At 38.9% G+C, this 19,731-nt stretch overlaps 1 protein-coding gene across 1 annotated transcript in view; it reads right to left on the bottom strand.

Moving 5' to 3' along the window:
- The window catches only part of ASB7 (ankyrin repeat and SOCS box containing 7), a 45,874-nt gene extending 26,435 nt beyond the window's left edge, over nt 1-19,439 (bottom strand). Inside the window, exons 1-4 of the mRNA XM_082649180.1 lie at nt 19,152-19,439; nt 18,887-18,981; nt 12,124-12,247; nt 9,956-10,217 (exon numbers count right to left, since the gene is read on the bottom strand). Coding sequence (XP_082505306.1) covers nt 9,956-10,166 — 211 coding nt within the window. The 5' untranslated portion in view covers nt 10,167-10,217; nt 12,124-12,247; nt 18,887-18,981; nt 19,152-19,439. The remainder of the gene's footprint in view (nt 1-9,955; nt 10,218-12,123; nt 12,248-18,886; nt 18,982-19,151) is intronic.
- Nucleotides 19,440-19,731: the final 292 nt, after the last annotated feature.

Raw genomic sequence — 19,731 nt, forward strand, 5'->3', positions numbered from 1 at the left:
TCTTATAGTAGTGACTCTTCCCCATAATTCCAACAGCACACTAACCTGGTCAGAAAGACTACCAGGATTTGGACAGAGGTACTATTATATGCATCACATTTGTGTTTAGAAACACTAATATTTTTGGACATTATAAAACCCTAAGTGTTCATCATTTTGAAGCAGGATACTTGAAAGTAAAGCAGCAAAATATCACTTATCTGCATAGGCCAACATTTTGTATCTACAAGGTCTAATATGTCTACTAGTCACGTGTGGCTACTGAGCACTTGAAACGTGGCTAGCGTGACTGCGGAACTGAATTTTTTGTTTACTTTAAATGTAAATACAGGCACATATTTTATTGCACTTCACTTTATTGCACTTCAGAGATACTGACTGCAATTTTTACAAATTGAAGGTTTGTGGCAACCCCTCCTAGATCAAGTCCATCGGTGCCATTTTCCAACAGCATTTGCTCACTTTCTGTCTCTGTATCACATTAGGATAATTCTCAAAATATTTCAAACTTTTTCATCATTATTCTACTTGTTATGGTGATCAGTGATCTTAGATGTGACTATTTTAATTATTTAGGGTTGCCATGAATCACGCCCATAATAAGACAGCGAACTTAATCAATACATGCTGTTATGTGTTCTGACTGCTCCACCAACCAGCCGTTCCCCAGTCTCTCTCCCTCTCCTCAGGCCTCCCTGTCCCCTGGGACACAACAATATTGAAATCAGGCCTTTAACTGTTCAAATGAAGAGTCACATGTCTCTCACTTTAAATCAAAAGCTAGAAATGATTACACTTAATGAGGAAGGCATGTTGAAAACTGAGATAGGCCAAAAGCTAGGCTTCTTGTGCAAAACAGGTAGACAAGTTGTGAATGCAAAGGAAATGTTCTCAAAGGAAATTAAAAGTGCTAATCCAGTGAACACAGGAATAATAAGAAAGCAGAGCACCCTTTTGGGTGATATGGAGAAAGTCTGAGTGGGCTGACTAGAAGATCAAACCAGCCATGACATTCCCTAATTTAGCCAAAGTCTAATTCAAAGCAAGGCCCTAACTCTCTTCAATTATGTGAAAGCTGAGAGAGGTGAGGAAACGTCCAAAGAACAGTCTGAAGCTAGCAGAGGTTGATTCACGAGGTTCCAAGAAAGAAGCCAACTCCATAACATCAAAATGCAAGGTGAAGCAGCAAGTGCTGATGTAGAAGCTGCAACAAATTATCCAGAAGATAATTAATGAAGGTGGCTACACTAAACAACAGTGTTTCAATATGGATGAAACAGCGTTATATTGGAAGAAGATGCTACCTAGGACCTTCATAGCTAGAGAAGAGAAGTCAAAGCACGGCTTCAAAGTTTCAATGTTAGGAGTTAATGTAGCTGGTGACTTTAAGTTGAAGCCAGTGTACATTTACCATTCCCAAAACCCTAGTGCCCTTAAGAATTCTACCAAATCTACTCTGCCTGTGCTCTATAAATGGAACAACAAAGCCTGGATGACAGCACATCTGTGTACAACACAGTTTACTGAATATATAAAGTTCGACGTCGAGATCCACTGCTCAGAAATAAAGACTCCTTTCAAAATATTACTCCTCATTGACAATGCACCTAGTCATCCAAGAGCTCTGATAGAGATATACAATGAGATTAATGTTGTTTTCATGCCTAACACAATATCCATTCTGCAGTCCATGGATCAAGGAGTAATTTCGACTATGAAGTTTTATTATTGAAGAAATACATTTCCTAAGGTTACAGCTGCCATAATTAGTGATTCCTCTGATGGATTTGGGCAAAGTAAATTGAAAACTCTTTGGAAAGGATTCACCATTCCAGATGCCATTAAGAACATACATAATTCATGGGAAGGGGACAAAATATCAATACTAACAAGAGTTTGGAAGAAGTTGATTCCAACCCTCATGGATGCCTCTGAGGGGTTCAAGACTTCAGTGCAGGAAGTAACTGCAGATTACTTAGCAAGAGAACTAGAATTAGAAGTGGAGCCTGAAGATATGACTGAATTGCTGCAATCTCATGATAAAATTTTAACAGGTGAGGAGCTGCTTCTCAGGGATGAGCAAAGAAAGTGATTTCTTGAGATGGAATTTACTCTCAGTGAAGATGCTGTGGAGGTTGTTGAAATCACAATAAAGGATTTAGAATACTACATAAACTTAGTTGATAACGTAGCAGTAGGGTTTAAGAGAATTGACTCCAATCTTGAAAGCAGTTCTGCTGTGGATAAAATGCTATCAAACACACTGCATGCTACAGAGAAATCATTCGTGAAAGGAAGAGTTAATCAATGGTGGCAAACTTCATTTTTGTCGTATTTTAAGAAATTGCCACTCCAGCCTTCAGCAACCACCACCCTGGTCACTCAGCAGCCATCAACATGAGGGAAGATCCTCCACCAGCAAAAAGATTATGACTCACTGAAGGCTCAGATGATGGTTAGCAATTTTTTAGCTATAAAGTATTTTTTAACTAAGATATGTACATTGTTTCTTTAGACACTGGGAAACCAAAAAATTCATGTGACTCCCTCTGTTGCAATATTCGCTTTATTGTGGTGGTCTGGAACCAACCCTCAGTATCTCTGAGGTATGCCTGCTGCCACACGTGCTATAGACAGCACAGGTTTAGATTAAACTAAAGAGAGCCTCCCTTTTTTTTTTTCCTTTTGGAATATAGCCAGTATTAGCGATTCAAGTCAAACTTGCTCATTTCCTCAATGAAACTGGATTTCTCCCAAGCAGCAGCAAGCGTACTTCACATACCTGCTCCACAACCAGGCTTCCCTCTGTGGTCACATGGCTGTCACCACAGCACAGAGACAGGCAACCTCTTAGCTCTGAGTTTTGAAAGCTCTGTGTGATCACTCATTGGTGGTTTCATGGTGCAGGTGTACACATTTAATTATAAGATCTGCTCCTTTAATGTACTTGAGATTAAAAATTTCTGGTAGGGTAAATGGCTGATATTAAACATCTATATCCTTTCTTCTTTTCAATTGCTTTGGCTATCTTTCCCCTGCTCATTCAGTAAATGACAACTCTTTTTTTTCTTCCTGATCCTCAGCCCCCAAACCTATTATTCTTAATTTCTTTCCCTCTCACCTCATAGCCCATCTATCAGCACATACTCTTGACTCCATTTTCAAAATATATCCAGAATCCGACCACTTCTCAACACATCCACTGCTATCATGTAGCCCAAGCCACGAACATCTCTCACCTGAGCTATTCCAAAGCGTCCGGACAGGTTTTCCTACTTCTCCTCTGCTCCTCCACAATCTATCTTCCTCAGAGCAGCCAGAGTGAGCCCTTAAGTAAGTTCATATTGTTGCTCAGTTGAGAAGCAGTCAATGCCACCCCCTTTCTCACTCAGAACAAAGTCCAAAGTCTTTTCCATGCCTTCTAGGAGCTACAGAACATGTCAGCTGACTCTCTTTAGCCCTGTTTGCCCCCCTCTCCCATTATTCTGCTCCAGCTACCGTCTTCCTGGCTTTTTCTTGAAAGTGCTAAGCATGTTCCCAGCCTAGAGTTTTTACTTTAACACTTTTACTTTAACACTTTTCTCCCAGATACACACATGGTTTGGTCTTCGTTTCTTTCAGGCCTCAGCTAACATGTCACATTAGAGGCATTCCCTGAATACCTAATTTAAAACAGAAGCCTGTACCTCTTTATCCCTTCTCTGCTTCCTTTTCTTCATGACTTGATATCATATATTTACTGTCAACTACTGAAATGTAAGTGCCACGACAGCAGGGACTTTGTTACTGTATTCCCAGCCCTCAGAACAGTGCCTGGCACATAGCAGTGCTCAATAAATACGTGTGGGGTGCAAGGAAATGAGGCTGCAGTCCTGACCAGGCAGCAGTGCCTGAGGTCTTGGGCCCTTTCACTAAGCTCCCAATACTACACCCAGTGAGCTTTCTACAACACACAGCTGTTTCTCCCACTCCTCTCTGTCAAATGGCTCACCACTGTCCCCCAAATAAATGACCAGATATGCTCCAATCATACTGAATTTTCTTCAGTTCCTAAAACCAAACATGCTCCCTTTCTTCTTCAGCCCTTTACTCAGTGTCTTCTGTGTTTGAAAGAACCCCACACCTCCACCCTTCCAGCACCCCATGCAGCCTCACCTTTCAAGAACTTGATGCAAACCATGCCTTCTCTAGTAAGCCTTCCATGCCACTCCCACCACCTTTGCCCCAACAAATGGGGTGGTCTTTTATACACGGCGCTTAGCTCACTCTGCTGGGACTGCATTGTTTTCTTACAGGTCATACAGAATCATGGTTAAGACAATGGGTTTGAATCCTGGCTCTACAATTTATGAAGTGAATGACTGTGAGCAAATTACTTACCATCCTGTGGCTCAGTTTTCTCAGTGGAAAAATTACTACTTACCCTCACAGAATAGTTGTGAAGAATTAGGCTGATACTAAATGCTCAACAAATGTTGGCTACAAATCCATCCACCCACTAAACTATGAAGTGCCAGAAGGCGAGCACAATGATTACGTCCATATCTCAGGGCCTGGCCAGAGCATGGCATACGTTACGTGCCCAATAAATATTTGCTGAATAAATATAAGAATAAGTGACCAACTGGCCACCTCATCCTCATCTAACTATCTATATGAATTCTATCTCAGGCACAGAGGTGGGGGAGGGGAGAGAGAAGAAAAGAGGAAGGTGAATCCTTGTTTCTTGTGCATTTCTTTGCTCACTTTCCCATATTTGAATCTTTGACTGCATTTCACCTTAATGTCCATCACAAAATAAACGTATTAACAGGAGGGGATCAATCTAACTGGAAGTTTATAAGCTCTTAAAGAAACTGTGGTTTAAGGAAAAGAGCAGGTATGATGAATTCAGGGACTTTTCTAATCCCACCTGGCCCATTTTCAATCAACATTTTTTAATAAAAAGAAAAGGATCAGGGGTTTCCCTGGTGGCGCAGTGGTTGAGAGTCTGCCTGCTAATGCAGGAGACACAGATTCGAGCCGTGGTCTGGGAAGATCCCACATGCCGTGGAGCAACTGGGCCTGTGAGCCACAACTACTGAGCCTGCGCGTCCGGAGCCTGTGCTCCGCAACGAGAGAGGCCGTGATAGTAAGAAGCCCGCGCAGCGCGATGAAGAGTGGCCCCCGCTTGCCACAACTAGAGAAAGCCCTCGCACACAGACGAAGACCCAACACAGCAAAATTAATTAATTAATTAATAAACTCCTACCCCAATATCTTCTTTAAAAAAAAAAGAAAAAAGAAAAGGATCAGCCTTGTCTCTGTAAGGCTGGGGAACAATTATTTTAGATAACTGGTGTTTGTTTCCTCTTTCTCTCTCTCATTGAGAACAGTACAGATACAGGTTCTGTCCTCATGAAGCCTCAGACTAACAAGAATAGAATTAAATAGAATACTACAAAAATAATTTATTATGCTTGTGATAGGAACTACAATAAAAAGGTACAGAGCCCGATAGTATCACACGATAGAAGGATCTGACAAAGTCCAGATGGTAAGGGAAGGCTTCCCTGAGAAAGTGTAGGGAGAGGTGAGGGAGAGGCAGGCAGGAGCCAGGCGAAGGTGGCAGCAGTGCAGGGAGCAGAGGGACCCCAGCAGGTCCTGGGCACACGCCTCTGAGCTCAGTGAGTCTGAAAGAATGCAGATGGGCTGCGGCTCAAAGACAAGCTGGAAAGATATCGCAGAGGAGCAGACGCTGCAGGGCCGTGTAGGTCACATTAAGGACTCAATATTGTCCCAAGAGAAGTGGGAAACCACCGACGGATTTTAAAAGGAAATATTTTAATTGCCATTTTTAACAGATCACTCCATTTAGAGACTGGTTGGAAGGGGGTAGGACTGGAAGCAGGGATGACAGGGACATCATAACCGTCCTGGTGAGGAACAAGGTTTCCTTGCCCAAAGGTGGGGCAGTGCCTCCAACGAAAGGAAGTGAAAAGATCTGACAACTATTTAGAAGGATGGTTTCTAGATTTCTGGCACAGCAGTCATAGGCTGTAGTGCCATCTACTGCAAAAGAACACGGTCAAAGCAGCAGCTCATGCTGCGCTGTGTTGTGAGCCACAACTGTGGAGAAGCTGAACAGGCAGCTGGGTACACTGGTCTAGAAATCAGAAGCCAGGCCTAGACTAAATACAGAGCAAGTCTAAGCATCACATGTGGCCAACGGGAGCAAGGAGGAGGAAGTCTCCTCTCCTATTTGTGTTTCCAAATTGATACATAATGTGCTATTAAAAACTACTCCCTGAATCTCTTATTGTACTAGGGTAAAAGGAGGAAGTAAAAGGTGCTATACAAGAATAAGTGAGGGGCTTCTGCAAAATATGTAATTTTGTTGTTTTACAATTTTATATGGAAATGTAAAGTGCTAAGAATAGCCAAGACATCCTTAAAGAACAAGGAGAGGAGATTTGCTCCCCCAGATATTAAAACGTATTAGAGAATAATAATAATTTACAACAATATTATACTGACCCAGGGATATAACAACAGACAATAGAACTAACGGAACCATGTGTATATAAAAACTTTATACCTGAGTTGGCAAGACATAACAATGAGGAAAGAAAGGATGATTTAGGCTACCTTTATGTATGCAATTGTACCTGACCACCTCATGTTATACACCAAAACCAATTCTGGATAGATTAAAGACCTAAATGCCATGAAACATTTTAGAAAAAAATATAGGCAAATAATGACCCTGTGGTATGATGTACAAGACACAAAAAGCACAAACCATAAGCCAAAAGAAAAATACAGTTTACCTACTTAAAATGCAAACTCTGCTCCCAAAAAACAAGCAAAACAACAATGTGGAAAAGCTACAAGCTGAGAGAAGACTGTTGCAACATATAACTAACAGCAGAGAATACATAAACAACTCCTACAAGTCATAAGAAAAAGACAAGCAAGCAGCCCAGTCTTGCAATGCTTTGTTACTCATATGTCATTTTCGGGAAAAAAGGAGGCAAGCAAATCACACAGAGGAAGAGCAAACCACTTAGTGATACACTCCTGGCAAAGGCAGGGGACTGGGCACCCTCCCACTTGGTTAAGGGCAGAGCCATTAACAACCTTCTTTGGAGGACAATTTGTCAATATCCATCAAAACAACAACAACAAAACCTAACAACCCTTTGATGTGGCAGTTGTATTTCTTGGAATTATCCAAGAGATAAATTCACATATGTAAAAAGATTAGTCAAGGACATTCTCTGTAATACTGTTTCTAGAAGCAGAAAAATGAAAAATTAGAATGTCCAACAATGGGGAATAAGTTTAAATAAATTACATCTATACAATGGAATCAATGACAAGGATCTATCACTTAGAGAAACTGTTTTGTAAAAAAAATCAAGATGCAGAACAGACCATTAACAAAAGAGAAGCACGCTAGAAGATGGAGGGTGGAAAATATGCACACTTATATGCACAGACTATCTCTGCAGGGACACAAAAGAATCCAGTAAGAGTGACTGCCTCTGGGAAGGAGAGGAGGGGCCAGTGCTGAAGAGCAGACATTTCCCCCTCACTGAACAGTCCGTATCACCTTTCGTTTTGTTTTTAACCATGTATATATATGTATGTGTTACCTTCTTAATAAAATGTCCTACTGAGAAAATTTCATCCACTCAAAAAATAAAAAAGAATGGTTTAAACAAACGATAGTATATCCATACTAATAAATACTATATCTAGCAGTTGAACAGAGTAAACCTATATGTATTAATACTGAATAGGTACAAGGTTCCTTTTTGGGGTAATGAAAATGTTTTAAAATTGGCTGTGGTAATGGATGCCCAACTCTATGAATACACTAAAAGCCACTGAATTGTACACTTTAAAAGGGTGAATTGTAACGTATGTGAATTCTATCTCAATAAAAGCTGTTAAAAATATCTATACACACATACATACACAAAAAGAGAGAGGGGGATGGTGAGGAAATAGGATTCAGCAAACTGGGACCAGAGGCCGAATCCGGCACACCACTGGTTTTTATAAATATAGTTTTATCAGCACATGGCCACACTCATTCATCCACATATTGTCTATGGCTGCTTTCATGCTACAAAGGCAGAGTTGAGTAGTTAACAACAGAGACAGGAGGGCTCGCAAAGCCCCAAATCTTTACCATCTGGCCTTTTACATAAAAAGTTTGCCAACCCAATATTTAAAAAGTCTTAAGTTATATACAGCTGAGCAAAAACTAACAATTGCAGAATAATACAGTCAGTATGATATCATTTATGTTCTAAAAACCACACACAACACAGTAAGACATATTTTCTATAAGTACATTTAGGAAATGATCTAGAAAGATAAGGACCAAACCAAACTCATACCCATTAGTTACGTCTGGGCAGGGGTAGGCAGATAAGGATTGGGAGTTGGCCAAAGGGGACTTTGGCTTTATTTGTAATTTATTTGAAAATGTATTTTATTTGTTTTAAGGAGACAAGTTCATACATTACCTGAGTAATTGAACTTTCTTTCTTAATTAATATTTAAAATATTTTAAAAGCAAGGCTGGCAGAAACAGAAAAGTAACAGGACTAGGTAGAATTTAAAAATGTGAGTTCTGATCTTGGTCTTAATATTACTAAGCACTGCCAGAATTTTAAGTATTCTGATCCTACACCCACTTCTTAGTTTTTTCAGCTCTTTCTCCTGGCATTCCTCTTACATTTCTCCTTCGTTGCCTTCAGAGCTGAGGTTTTCAAGTTTCAAGGTGAAATGAGATATGAGCAAGGGTGGCAGGGAGGGATGGAGGATGGCTACAAAGGAGGCACAGGCTAGCAAATGGTGGTGTCCTGTCAACAGTCAACTATTTCGGGGATATAATTCTTATTTCAGGGCCACTCGGATGTGTGATGACTCCTAGTCTCAGGTATAGCAGGACTTCGCAGTAAGTCCACGCTCATAGCCTTTGTATTCTTATCTTCACATAATTCACAAGACCCTAATGAGAGCTGTGTGACTTCTAACATTTTCTGTACTTCAAATTAGTTTGCAAGTAAGTTTGACTAGTCTTGTAACAAAGTACACCATAGAAATGGAACTAAATGACTGTTAATAAGCAATCCAGGCCCTAGAATGGTACATAATGGATCCTGAGTCCCAACCAAGCTGTTTTACACCATAATTTACAAAAATAATATGGGTACAAATGACAAAATACACTTGTTCATCTTTAGGAAAATAAATTAAGTGAAAATATAATGGGAGAAAAAAGTAAACTACTTTAAGACAATTATTAGTTACTATTAATTACAGGAATGGACAGTTTTTCAAGCAAAAACATTAAATGTCAAATGTAGTTTCCAACTGCATATGTTTACACAAAATTAGACCTCAGCTAACCAATCTTGTAGGATACCTAGAAACTATGTACAATTCTAGAAAAGGCAAGTGCTCTAAAACAGTAATAAAAGCAACTAAAATTTTTTTATGAAGAGGTAAATTCAAAAGGTAGGGTATCCTGAAGGCCATGGTATTATCAGGGGGCCTGTGTCAGCTCAGTTAGCTTGAGCAAGTCTCAAAAGGGGGAGCTTGAGCAACTCTCAGTTGTTGGGACCACAGCCACTTCTGCTTCTGAAACAAAGCAACTTGACAACCTGAAGAAGGGCTGCTTTTGGTTGAAATAATCTGGGGAAATCTGGCTGTACAGAAACTAGAGTTACAAGGGGAAAAAAGCACATTCAACAAACTGATTTTTTAGACAATCTGGTTTTAAACAAGACTCAGCATAATTTTAACACATCTTCACAAAGGAGAGAATAAGAAGTAGAGTATTAGCAAAAAGAAGCATTAGAAATTATATACACAAGCACTCATATATTTTAAACTAAATAGAATTTCATTTTAAGTTTCTCCTTGGGAAAAAAGGGTTTGCTTCTAATAAACTCACCTCCATGTTCTAGAAATACTCGAACACATCTTTCCTTTCCTCTTGCTGCAGAGAAATGAAGCAGGGTCCAGCCATTAGCATCCCGGCCATTTGGAGAATAGCCTTGTTCTAACATCTTTCGTACCGTGTGAACATCCCCAGCAGCCACTGCAGCTTGAATCTGCAACTCTTCCTGGAGTTCAGGGTTCCTTCGACAATGGTGGTGTAACATCCTAGCTGAGTCCACTTTTTACAAAGGATTCATTAGGTCACAGGGATCAGCCTTGAAGGGTAGGTAGAATACATAAAATTTAGAATACTTGACACCTGACAGTGTGTTCATTAAATAGCACAGAAGTTTCCATTGCTAAATCATGTAAACTTTAGTGATGACAGTTCATACTACTATAACAAATTAACATGTATCAGTTTTGACCAAAACTTTCAGTTATTTCCCTAAGATTATAAAAGATTTCAGAAAGAAAGTGAGGCATAAAGCCCTAAAATGCCAAAACAGGCAATTTCTTCTGCAGCCTTTTGTAAACTCAAAGCAAACACCAACGAACACAACATTTATTTTAGGTAAAATGGAAAGTGATGCTAGGCAGCTGAAGATGGAGACAACAGAGGAAGCAAATGAGTACTTGTCTTAGGAGTTCGCATTTACCTGATGCACACGGAAAATTTAAGTTATAAACCATTCAAGGATTCTATCACAGATCAGTGAGTACATATCGAGTATCAAATGGACAATTCATAGATTAGGACTAAAGACCTCCAGCTATGAGAAGTAGTCTAAAATTTTAAAAAAGCAAAAACCTTTAGGCTGGTCCCCTAAAGTATTTCAACAATATTTTATTTTTAGCCCCAAAGAGTGGAAAGTTGGGGGGAAGGGGAAGTGGGTGGGGTTTAAGTAAATTAGAGAAAAATGTGTAGATTATATTTACTTTCCTTTTGTTTCTGTCTCTTTCTATCCTCCCCACTTTATGTCCTCTGAGGCACGATTTACTACTACTCTTTTTCTGCCACATTTCTTTTGTACTTTTTTAATTTCCATTTTCCAGAAGTTTTATTCTACAAATACTCAAAGTAGCAAGATCATACAAAATATTTAAAAACTAAAGGAATCTAATCAATCTGTTGATTAACCACATGAAAAAGGTAAAAGCAGTATACAGAATTCTAACACTCTCTAATAGGTCACAAACGAGGTGTGTACTCAAACTCAATGTAAAATGAGATCTCCTTCATGCAAACAGGGAAGTCCAAACTGAACTGGTGAAAAGTTACATCTTATATGTGTGTATACAAAAACTTTTTTAGTGCATTTTTAAGCTTTTAAATACATACAGAAACTTAAACTACATAATTCTAGGAAGCCATTGCATCTGGGCTAACTTTAAGGTATAGATTAAACTCACCTCCTAATTAGTAGCTTCCACTTCTAAAAATAAAAAATTATGTGAAAGTCCTTTAAAGACATTCTGGTCTCATATGTAGGTTAGACATCTTGGGATAATCTTGTTACCAATAATAGTTTACCTTGTAAAACTTCTCCTTATAGACTGTACAAAGGTCAACTTAAGCCTAACTTAGGTCATAACTTAGGTCATATTATCACAGCTTAATAGTATAATCACATATCCTACCTTGTTTCATACATAGAAAATGGTTATTACAAAACTCCTAAGTATCACTACTAAGTAATGTAATTTAAAAATATCAGGCTATCTCCTCAAGGAAAATTGGGAAATTAGAAATTTCCTGACAATTTGTTTTCTTAATAAACGTGATTTCCCCCATCTCTTCACTTACTTTTTCAACTGACACTAAAATTAAGTCTCTTGTCTTAGAAATTTTAAAACCAAGAATCCTTTTGGAATAGGTTTTTGCTTATTTTTAGCATTATAAGGAAAGATGAAGACCATTAGAAGGAGTTAATAGAAACTACTACCATATACTCAAAACAATCATCTTTAACAGATTTTTCTTTTTTAATTGGGATGATCACCTTGGCACTTAAGGCATACTATGCAAGGAAAAAGATTCAAACAATATCAAAACAAACCTGGATTTTCTTTTAGCAAGTGCTGTGTTTAGTATGAATTAGGTGATCTGAAGGAGAAATAAAAGCTAAATGGATTTTCCCCCAGAACAGCACAGATGACCTATGACCCTCAGTCACTTACCTTACGGGAAGAATGCCCCTTTTCCTGATACGTGGATCGCCTAATAACCATTGTGCACATACAGCATCGTGAGTAGGGGCTCAGAGTGTGTCCAGATTCCAGTGTCAATGAGCTCTTTCTTAACCTAAAAACGAATGAAATAACAATCACGGGAAATTTTCTAAAAAAATAAAGAAACATAGCTGCCTGAGTAGTCTACCTTTTGATGAGCTTATATTTTAGCACTTTACAACAAACTTACAGAGCAAAGAAAGAACTTAAATCAATGCTTAGAAAAAATGATCTCAAATCTACATTAACCCGCAAGGTGGTACAGGATATGACTTATTTTCAGGAATTTTTTTTTTTCTAAAAAGGCAGGGTTTTTTTTTTAATGAATAAGGAAAATAATAAATCACACACTTGGAATTTGGATGCAAACACAAATTCTTCTTTTTGCTCTATTCAAAATATATTTTCAGTACTGAATTACTTTTTAATTGACATCGCAAGTTTCTTACTCTTTCTAAACAATTAAAATGAGAATATATCTGCATTCAATACAATAGGTGGCCAGGGTCAAAATGAAATCTATGACAACTAAAAGGAGATTTTCTTTAAATGCTGGTTCTTCATACATGCAAAAGGCATCACGTTAATAATTTTGAAACTTTTTTATTCCTTTATGCATACACCAAACTAGGTAAAAGATTAACAGTCTTGCCAGCTTCTCCATATGGATTCTGAAAAAATTCTCTGCAACTAAAAGAATAGGGATCTTTCTCCATGTCAGATAAATCCTAGATCTGTGAATTCCATTAAGGTTAAGAACACAGGCAAAGTGACTTCCATGCATTACACCAGAATCCCTCTAGGAATTACTCACTGGGAGAACTGCCACCCCATCCCAGTGGGGTGGATGTGCTAATAAGCCCTCCATCACTTAAACAAGGAATGGTCAAGCTGCCTGGCAACCTGATGAGCTATGGAGAAAAGTGACAGTCATAGGTGGTGGTGGCTACAGACCAGAATTTTCAACCAATCCAAATTAGTATGGTCTACTTTGAACCTTTCCTCTTTTCACACCTTATTTTTCCTTGTCAAATTTCTTCAAGGAAGGCCAAAGACTTTGCAAACATGCACTTGGAAATAAATAATATTTGGTTTAAAACTCTGCTTAACACTTCTAACTGAACTAGGCATGATCAGAACAACTCCTACATGGCAAGCTGTAAAAAATGCACAGTTATCCTTACAGAAATGGCTGATTCTAAGACTGGGCAAGAAATATAGAAGATGAGCCTAGAGCATCTCACAGTGCCAAAAAGCAAGGAAGTGCTCCAAGAAAAATGCAATGATGGGGGTATGTCAAAGGGACACAGGAGCCAACCAAAAGAGCTCTCAATAGCCAAGATGGAACAATTCGAACAAGAAGATAGTCAAAGTACTATTAGAGTCTAACCCAAAGTACAGAATAAATATCAATAAGTCTGTATTGATATAAATAACTAATTAAATTTTTAAAGGGGGAGAAGAAACAAATCTCCTGTGCAAAATTCCAAATAATTTGTGTAAATTCTCTCCCCTCAAGGAGGTGGTGCACAACTCCTCTCTCCTTAAATGTGACTTCCTTTCAAAGAGGATAGTATGGGGGAGGGGGGAAGAAACTTTACAGTGGGAAACCTGAAAAACACTGCCTCAGCCAGGTGATCATGGTCAAAATCAAGAGTGCCAAGTCATGTTGTTAGTATGATATGATGAGAATGGCAATTTACCTCTGTGCTCTTTCTCCCCCAAACCCATAGACCTAGCCTAATCATGAGGAAAATATCAGACTAATTCCAATTGAGGGGCATTCTACAAAATACCTGACCAGTACTCTTCAAAATGTCAAGGTCATCAAAAGCAAGGAAACAAAGAAGTCTGAGAAACAGTCATAGCCAAGAGGAGCCTAAAGAAACGACTAAATGGAATGTGATATCCTTGATGGGATCCTAGAACAGAAAAAAAGATATTAGGTAAAAACTAAAGAAATCTGAATACAGTATGGGTTTTAGTTAATAAGAATGTTCATTACTGGTTCATTAATTGTGGCAAACGTATCTATTAATATAAGATGTTAATTAGGGGAAGGTGAGTGTGCAGTATATGGGAATCCTGTATTACCTTTGCAATTTTTCCATAAATCTAGAACTGTACTAAAATAAAAAATGCAAACCAATGTCTCCAATGATGAGCCTGCAGCATTTCCACAAAGGAACATGTGATTACTTCACATGTGAGCTACACCTACAGTGCAAGAATGAACACCACTGAAGCCTTACTTCTAAGTGCGCCCTGCCTCCCAAGAAAAGTGGAGACGACCCTCTATGGTCTTGAGTCTTTAAGAGTCCTTGTTCTTGTTGTTGCTTTCCATATAGCCATCATCACTTCCATGAATGCAGTGGAGTGGTGGGGAGGACATGTGAGGTGGGGGTTGAGAAGAATATGAAATGGTATTAATTTATTAATAATATCAAGAAAGGCTTTGTTAAAAGTCAAAGTGACTCAACTATTTCTCTCTTATAAGAAAGATGCACAAACAATAGTAACTTGTGATAATCCCACATGGTCTGCTTCAATTAGACAAATGAAAGTCTACTGAGTGCCTGACACATGCCTGGCATACTACTAGGCTTTGGCCACTGGTATTATTCCTGGGTAGAACTTTAATAGAGAGTTTTGCATACTTCAAATGAATCAAATACTCCTAGAATGGTTAAGATCCTTTTTCTCTTTTCTGACAATACCAAGCTCTATAAATAATAACCATAGGTTTAAACCAAAAAAGCGCTTCAGTCTCTATGGGAAAAAACACAGACACACACATAACATGCACACATGACCCCTGTCAACTGCATACCTTAAATTATGAAGGCCAATGACTTATTAGCAAAACATCCTAATAGTTCAAAGCAACAGATGAGTTAATTTCATCCTGGTGTAATTTTATGAGAGTTTGTACTTACTAGAGTAGAACCATCCATGTATGTATAAGTACAGGGAAAAAAGACTGTTGAACTTAGTAAATATAATATCCAGTGGTAAAGTTACCTATTAAAAACTACAAAGGAAGCCCAGAGATGAGAATGGAAAAAAGTCTATTCCCTCTCAAAAAGTGCAAGTTTGAAAGTCTGATAGCTCATGGTAGTGACCTATAAAATAAAAAAATACGGCAAAGGAGGCAATTTTCTAAATAAACATATGTACAATGTAAGTTGACTCAGAATGACTAAAACTCTGAAGGTGCAATCTTTAGAAATCCCATTCTAGGTTTCACAGTCAGAAAAAGAAAAAAAAACATACTAACAAGGAAGACTTCAGAATTATGTATCAAAATGAGCTGCTTCCCAATGTATATCACTTTTAGATAAGATTTTACTGCCCAATGTTAATGGTGTGTTTAAATTTTACGAATTCATCTTTTCTACTCTACACTTTTCTTACAAAAGAAAACAATCTAGGCATCCGAGCTTTTATACTGTTGACTGTATTAGAAACTATAAATTTAGGAATTAAAATGTTGCCATCTAATTTCTATATAGATGCCAAGTGAACCTCATTAAGTTAAAACCAAAGCTTCTTGCTTCATATAATTAAAAGAAATCTATATTCACAGAATAAAGAATAAAATAGCTATAAAACAAAATATATTTAAGATCTGTCTAAAATTATATAACTTCCACCGAATTTGCCCACGTGTCCCCAGTTTCCTTTGGCATAAATGATTAGTCATTAATGGCTTTTTACATATTATTTTCACTAAAAGGCCACACATTTTTTTGATTAAGTGACACACATTAGAACTGTGCTTTCAGATTTCACACAAACTAGAAACAAGATAACAGCTTGCTACTCAAAAGAAGAAATAAGCATTTCTTTGCAGAGTAAACAGAGATACAGGCTGGAAAGGAAAGAAAATCAGCAACTCCAAGGATACTGGCCCTGAGGAGAGAAAAAAAAACAAAAAACAAAAAAACCAATAGTTCACAAGTCCTAAGAAGGAAGATGGGTGCAGAAACACTACAATGCCCGAAGTGTGCAACATGGGTGAGATGGATGTTAACGAGGTCTACTCATATAACTAAGAGCCTGGAACCCAAAATGAAGTAGAAGTGTTATTTTAGTAACACTCAACAAAGCACCATAGTGTTTATGTTCCAAAACAAGTGAGGGTATCCCTTCAAATTACTGGGCCTCCAAATAACATAAGGAGTTATTATCATGCAAGACTTAATCTATAAGTCTCCTAAGTTCTAACAGAAAGACCAACAAATTTCATGAAACGTGGACAAGGCAATAGAGGAAATTTCGTAATTCACTTACCCAGACCCAATTCAAAGCATAAATCACAAGTATTATAAATGATGAAGTCTTGTCAATCTTATCTCATTAACCCATGTCTGGCATTACCACCTTAGCAACCTCATGTCGGTACCTAAGTTTGTAAGAAATGAGACAAGCATTCCACATAAGGCATGCCTTCTGTTGAGAATGAAATGAAAGGCTAAAAGTCACGTATTAGATATGCTTATAGAAACTACCTGACTTTAGACTTTTTAGGGACAGTATGTACTTCTGTGTTATCAAATAAAGAGATATTGTACGTGTCATAATTGTGAATGGCACCACTTTAGGTATGAAGAAAATAAGTACTGGCCATAGCATACTCAAAATACAACACTTCAATTAAAATCAGTGATTCTTCCTATGTGATCATAAATCTTACTTGGTTACCAAAAAAATTGGGTATTTAAAATTTTTTTTCCTTTCAAAACAATGTGACTGACAACAGAATTAACACAAAGTTAACTACCAGATTGAAAAAGATAAACTACCTAACTGGCGATGTTGGTAACGAAGTACTAAATTAAATATTTTACATGACTGGCATAACCTAGACCAAATACTCTCAATCATGCTAATATTAAGAACAGATGCTGACAATTTATATATATTCTGTAATCTTAGAAAAATCATTAAAAGCTGAGAGGATCAACGAAACATTATTTAAGCAATGAGAATGAACTCACTGGAAACCAGAGGAAAGCAGTGTTCCTCTCTTTACCTTACATACTTGACTCAGCACAGGTGATAATATCCCTCAGAAATGAAAACATGCTAGAGTTCAATCTAAAGCAGAAATATATTTAACTGAGAAGGCCTGAATAAAAAATACATAATTCATTTTTACCTTAAAAACATATTTCAAGTATTTTAGCATTTTTTAAAAGTTCTAAAGGAATCATTAGGCATTTCTCTAGTGATTCACATATTTAAATAATGAAAGACGCATTCTACCTAGCTTTTACTGAAATGAAGTGGACCCTACATATACATACAAAGGGTGCCCTAAATGCTCACTGTGTAATAGTCATTGGTAGATACTGATTTTAAATCCCATTCAGTAGCATACGCTCTCATTTTGGTGTCCAGTTCCAGGTTTCAAGAATATGCAAACCCTCAGAGCCCCTTAAAAGTCTCTTTAGCTGTACCTTGACAATTAGAAGAATCAGGAAAGACATTAATTTCCTCTTCTGGAAGGCAGAAAGTCCAGTAGAACAGAGTAAGTCAAAGATTTCCTAACAACTTCTGCTATTTTAAGTACTTCTTTGTACCTAAAATTCCCTAAACAATCTGAGATATTAAAATAACTCTGAGATTAACAAGTCACTTTATACTCCTGCTATTGGATGTTGGAGAAGCTATTCATTTGGCTAATTTCTGAATTAACTCTTACATAATTTCCCTGTTCACATCCCCTCTTTAGGACTTACATGAATGTCCTAAACCTACCTTTAGTGCATTTTCAGAAGCAGCAACGAAATACAGCAGCAGAAATGTGATCACATGAATTAGATGCTTAAATTTCAATTTAACAAATTCTCTGTAAAGGTTTTGAAATGAGAAATCTTATGAAGAGTGCCAAAATAAAACCCTAGATTCTAAACACACCAAAACATTCTTTTGTTTTAAAATTCCTGACTGTCAAATGATTAACAAGACATTCTGTAAAGTTTTATAAGTATTAGAAAATGAGGTATAACAAATACGATTTATCTTTTTATAAGAGTTTCAGAGCCCATCCACATCTGTCACACAGAAACACACAAAAGCTCAAAGAGTTAATTATACATAAGTGCTTCGGGAGGGAGTATTCCTTTCATACCATTCATACTACTAAGGTACACAGATTCACTTTTTACTAGAGAAAAAAAAGTCACATTATTTTCTGAAACTTACAAATTTCAAGGTATTACTGTACCATCCTCTACCAAACCCCTGTCAGTTAGGTAACTCAAAAGATTTTCTGATGGAGGTAGAGGAAAGATGATAGGAAAGAACAGGGGAAAACAGAAAATTGTGGTTTAACTGAAAAGCAGAGTCATTCAGAACTAACAAGCCATTAACAAGGAACTGAGGAATTCCTATGAGAGTAAGAGGGGCAGGGGGAGCTACAAAAAGGTCTCAAAGTCTCTGAGCTGGGTAAATGGTACAGTGCACCAAAAGATAAAGCAAAACACGGAAACACACTGTACAGAGAGAAAGGGGGAAAACATGTTCCTGGGAAAGAAAAGTTATTAAAATGTTAAGGATTGGGGCACGGACAGTGTTTTTGTTTTTGCTGGGAAACTGGGAGCCAGGAAAGGGTTGCATTCCCAGGTAACCATCCTGAAAATAAAGCACGGCTTAATGAGTTGGGGCCAGGAATAAACAGTGGGGGAGGGGAGGGCTGGCTTATTACCTTTATGGAGGATGCTGGTCAGAGGCTCTCTGCTGCTTCTCTGGTGGGTGGGCAGCCCCGTTCCTGCTCTCTCGCCTCCCCTAGCCAGCTCAAACCTGGAAATCAGAAACCTGTGAGTGGTGCAATACCCCGGGGGCGAGGAGGAGGGGGCTCTGAGGAAGGGGCAGCAGAGGAAGAGACTGGTAAAAGGCAAGCAGGAAGAAACAGTGATTCTCCTCCCTCCCAGGCTAGCCCCCTTCCCCTCAGGGGAGGTAACTGACTTTACCTGTCTCCTCAGCTGCTGCTTCTCTTCTTTCTTTCAGCCTCCTCCACACTCACCAACTTCTCCATTGAAGAAACAGCCCAGGCAGGGCCGGACACGGGTGTTCTTGATCCTCCTCGATGCCTCACGGCCCCAGCCCGGCTAGCATCCAGACTGCCGAAAAGACTGGAGGCGGCGGTCCTGGCCGCCGGGCAGCCTCGGGGCAGGGGTGCAGGGAGGAAGTCCCGGCTCGGGTGGGGGGGCAGTGCCCGTCTGAGGGCTCGGAGCAGGGGGCTGCCGCGCTCCGGGCCGGAGGCTCCCAGCTACGAGGGGACACAGGAGGTCTCGGGGCAGCGAGGTCCCAGGTCATTCAGGGTCCGAAGTGCCAGCCGCGGGGGATCCAGGCAGGGGGCTTTCGGGATGCACTTTGCACTGATCCACCCCCGCCCCCTCCCTCCAGCACTTTGGGGTCACTGGGATGGGACCAAGCCTTCAGCAGCCAATCAGCGGCCGCACTGGAGCCTGAGCCCGGAGCCGTAAACTAGGTCCGGGGTGGGTGGGGGTGGGGGGTGGAGGCGACTTGGTTGGTTGGTTGCTTCCTTCC

The sequence above is a fragment of the Grampus griseus genome (genome assembly GCF_964374135.1).
Source record: "Grampus griseus genome assembly, chromosome: 2".
Lineage (NCBI taxonomy): Eukaryota > Metazoa > Chordata > Mammalia > Artiodactyla > Delphinidae > Grampus > Grampus griseus.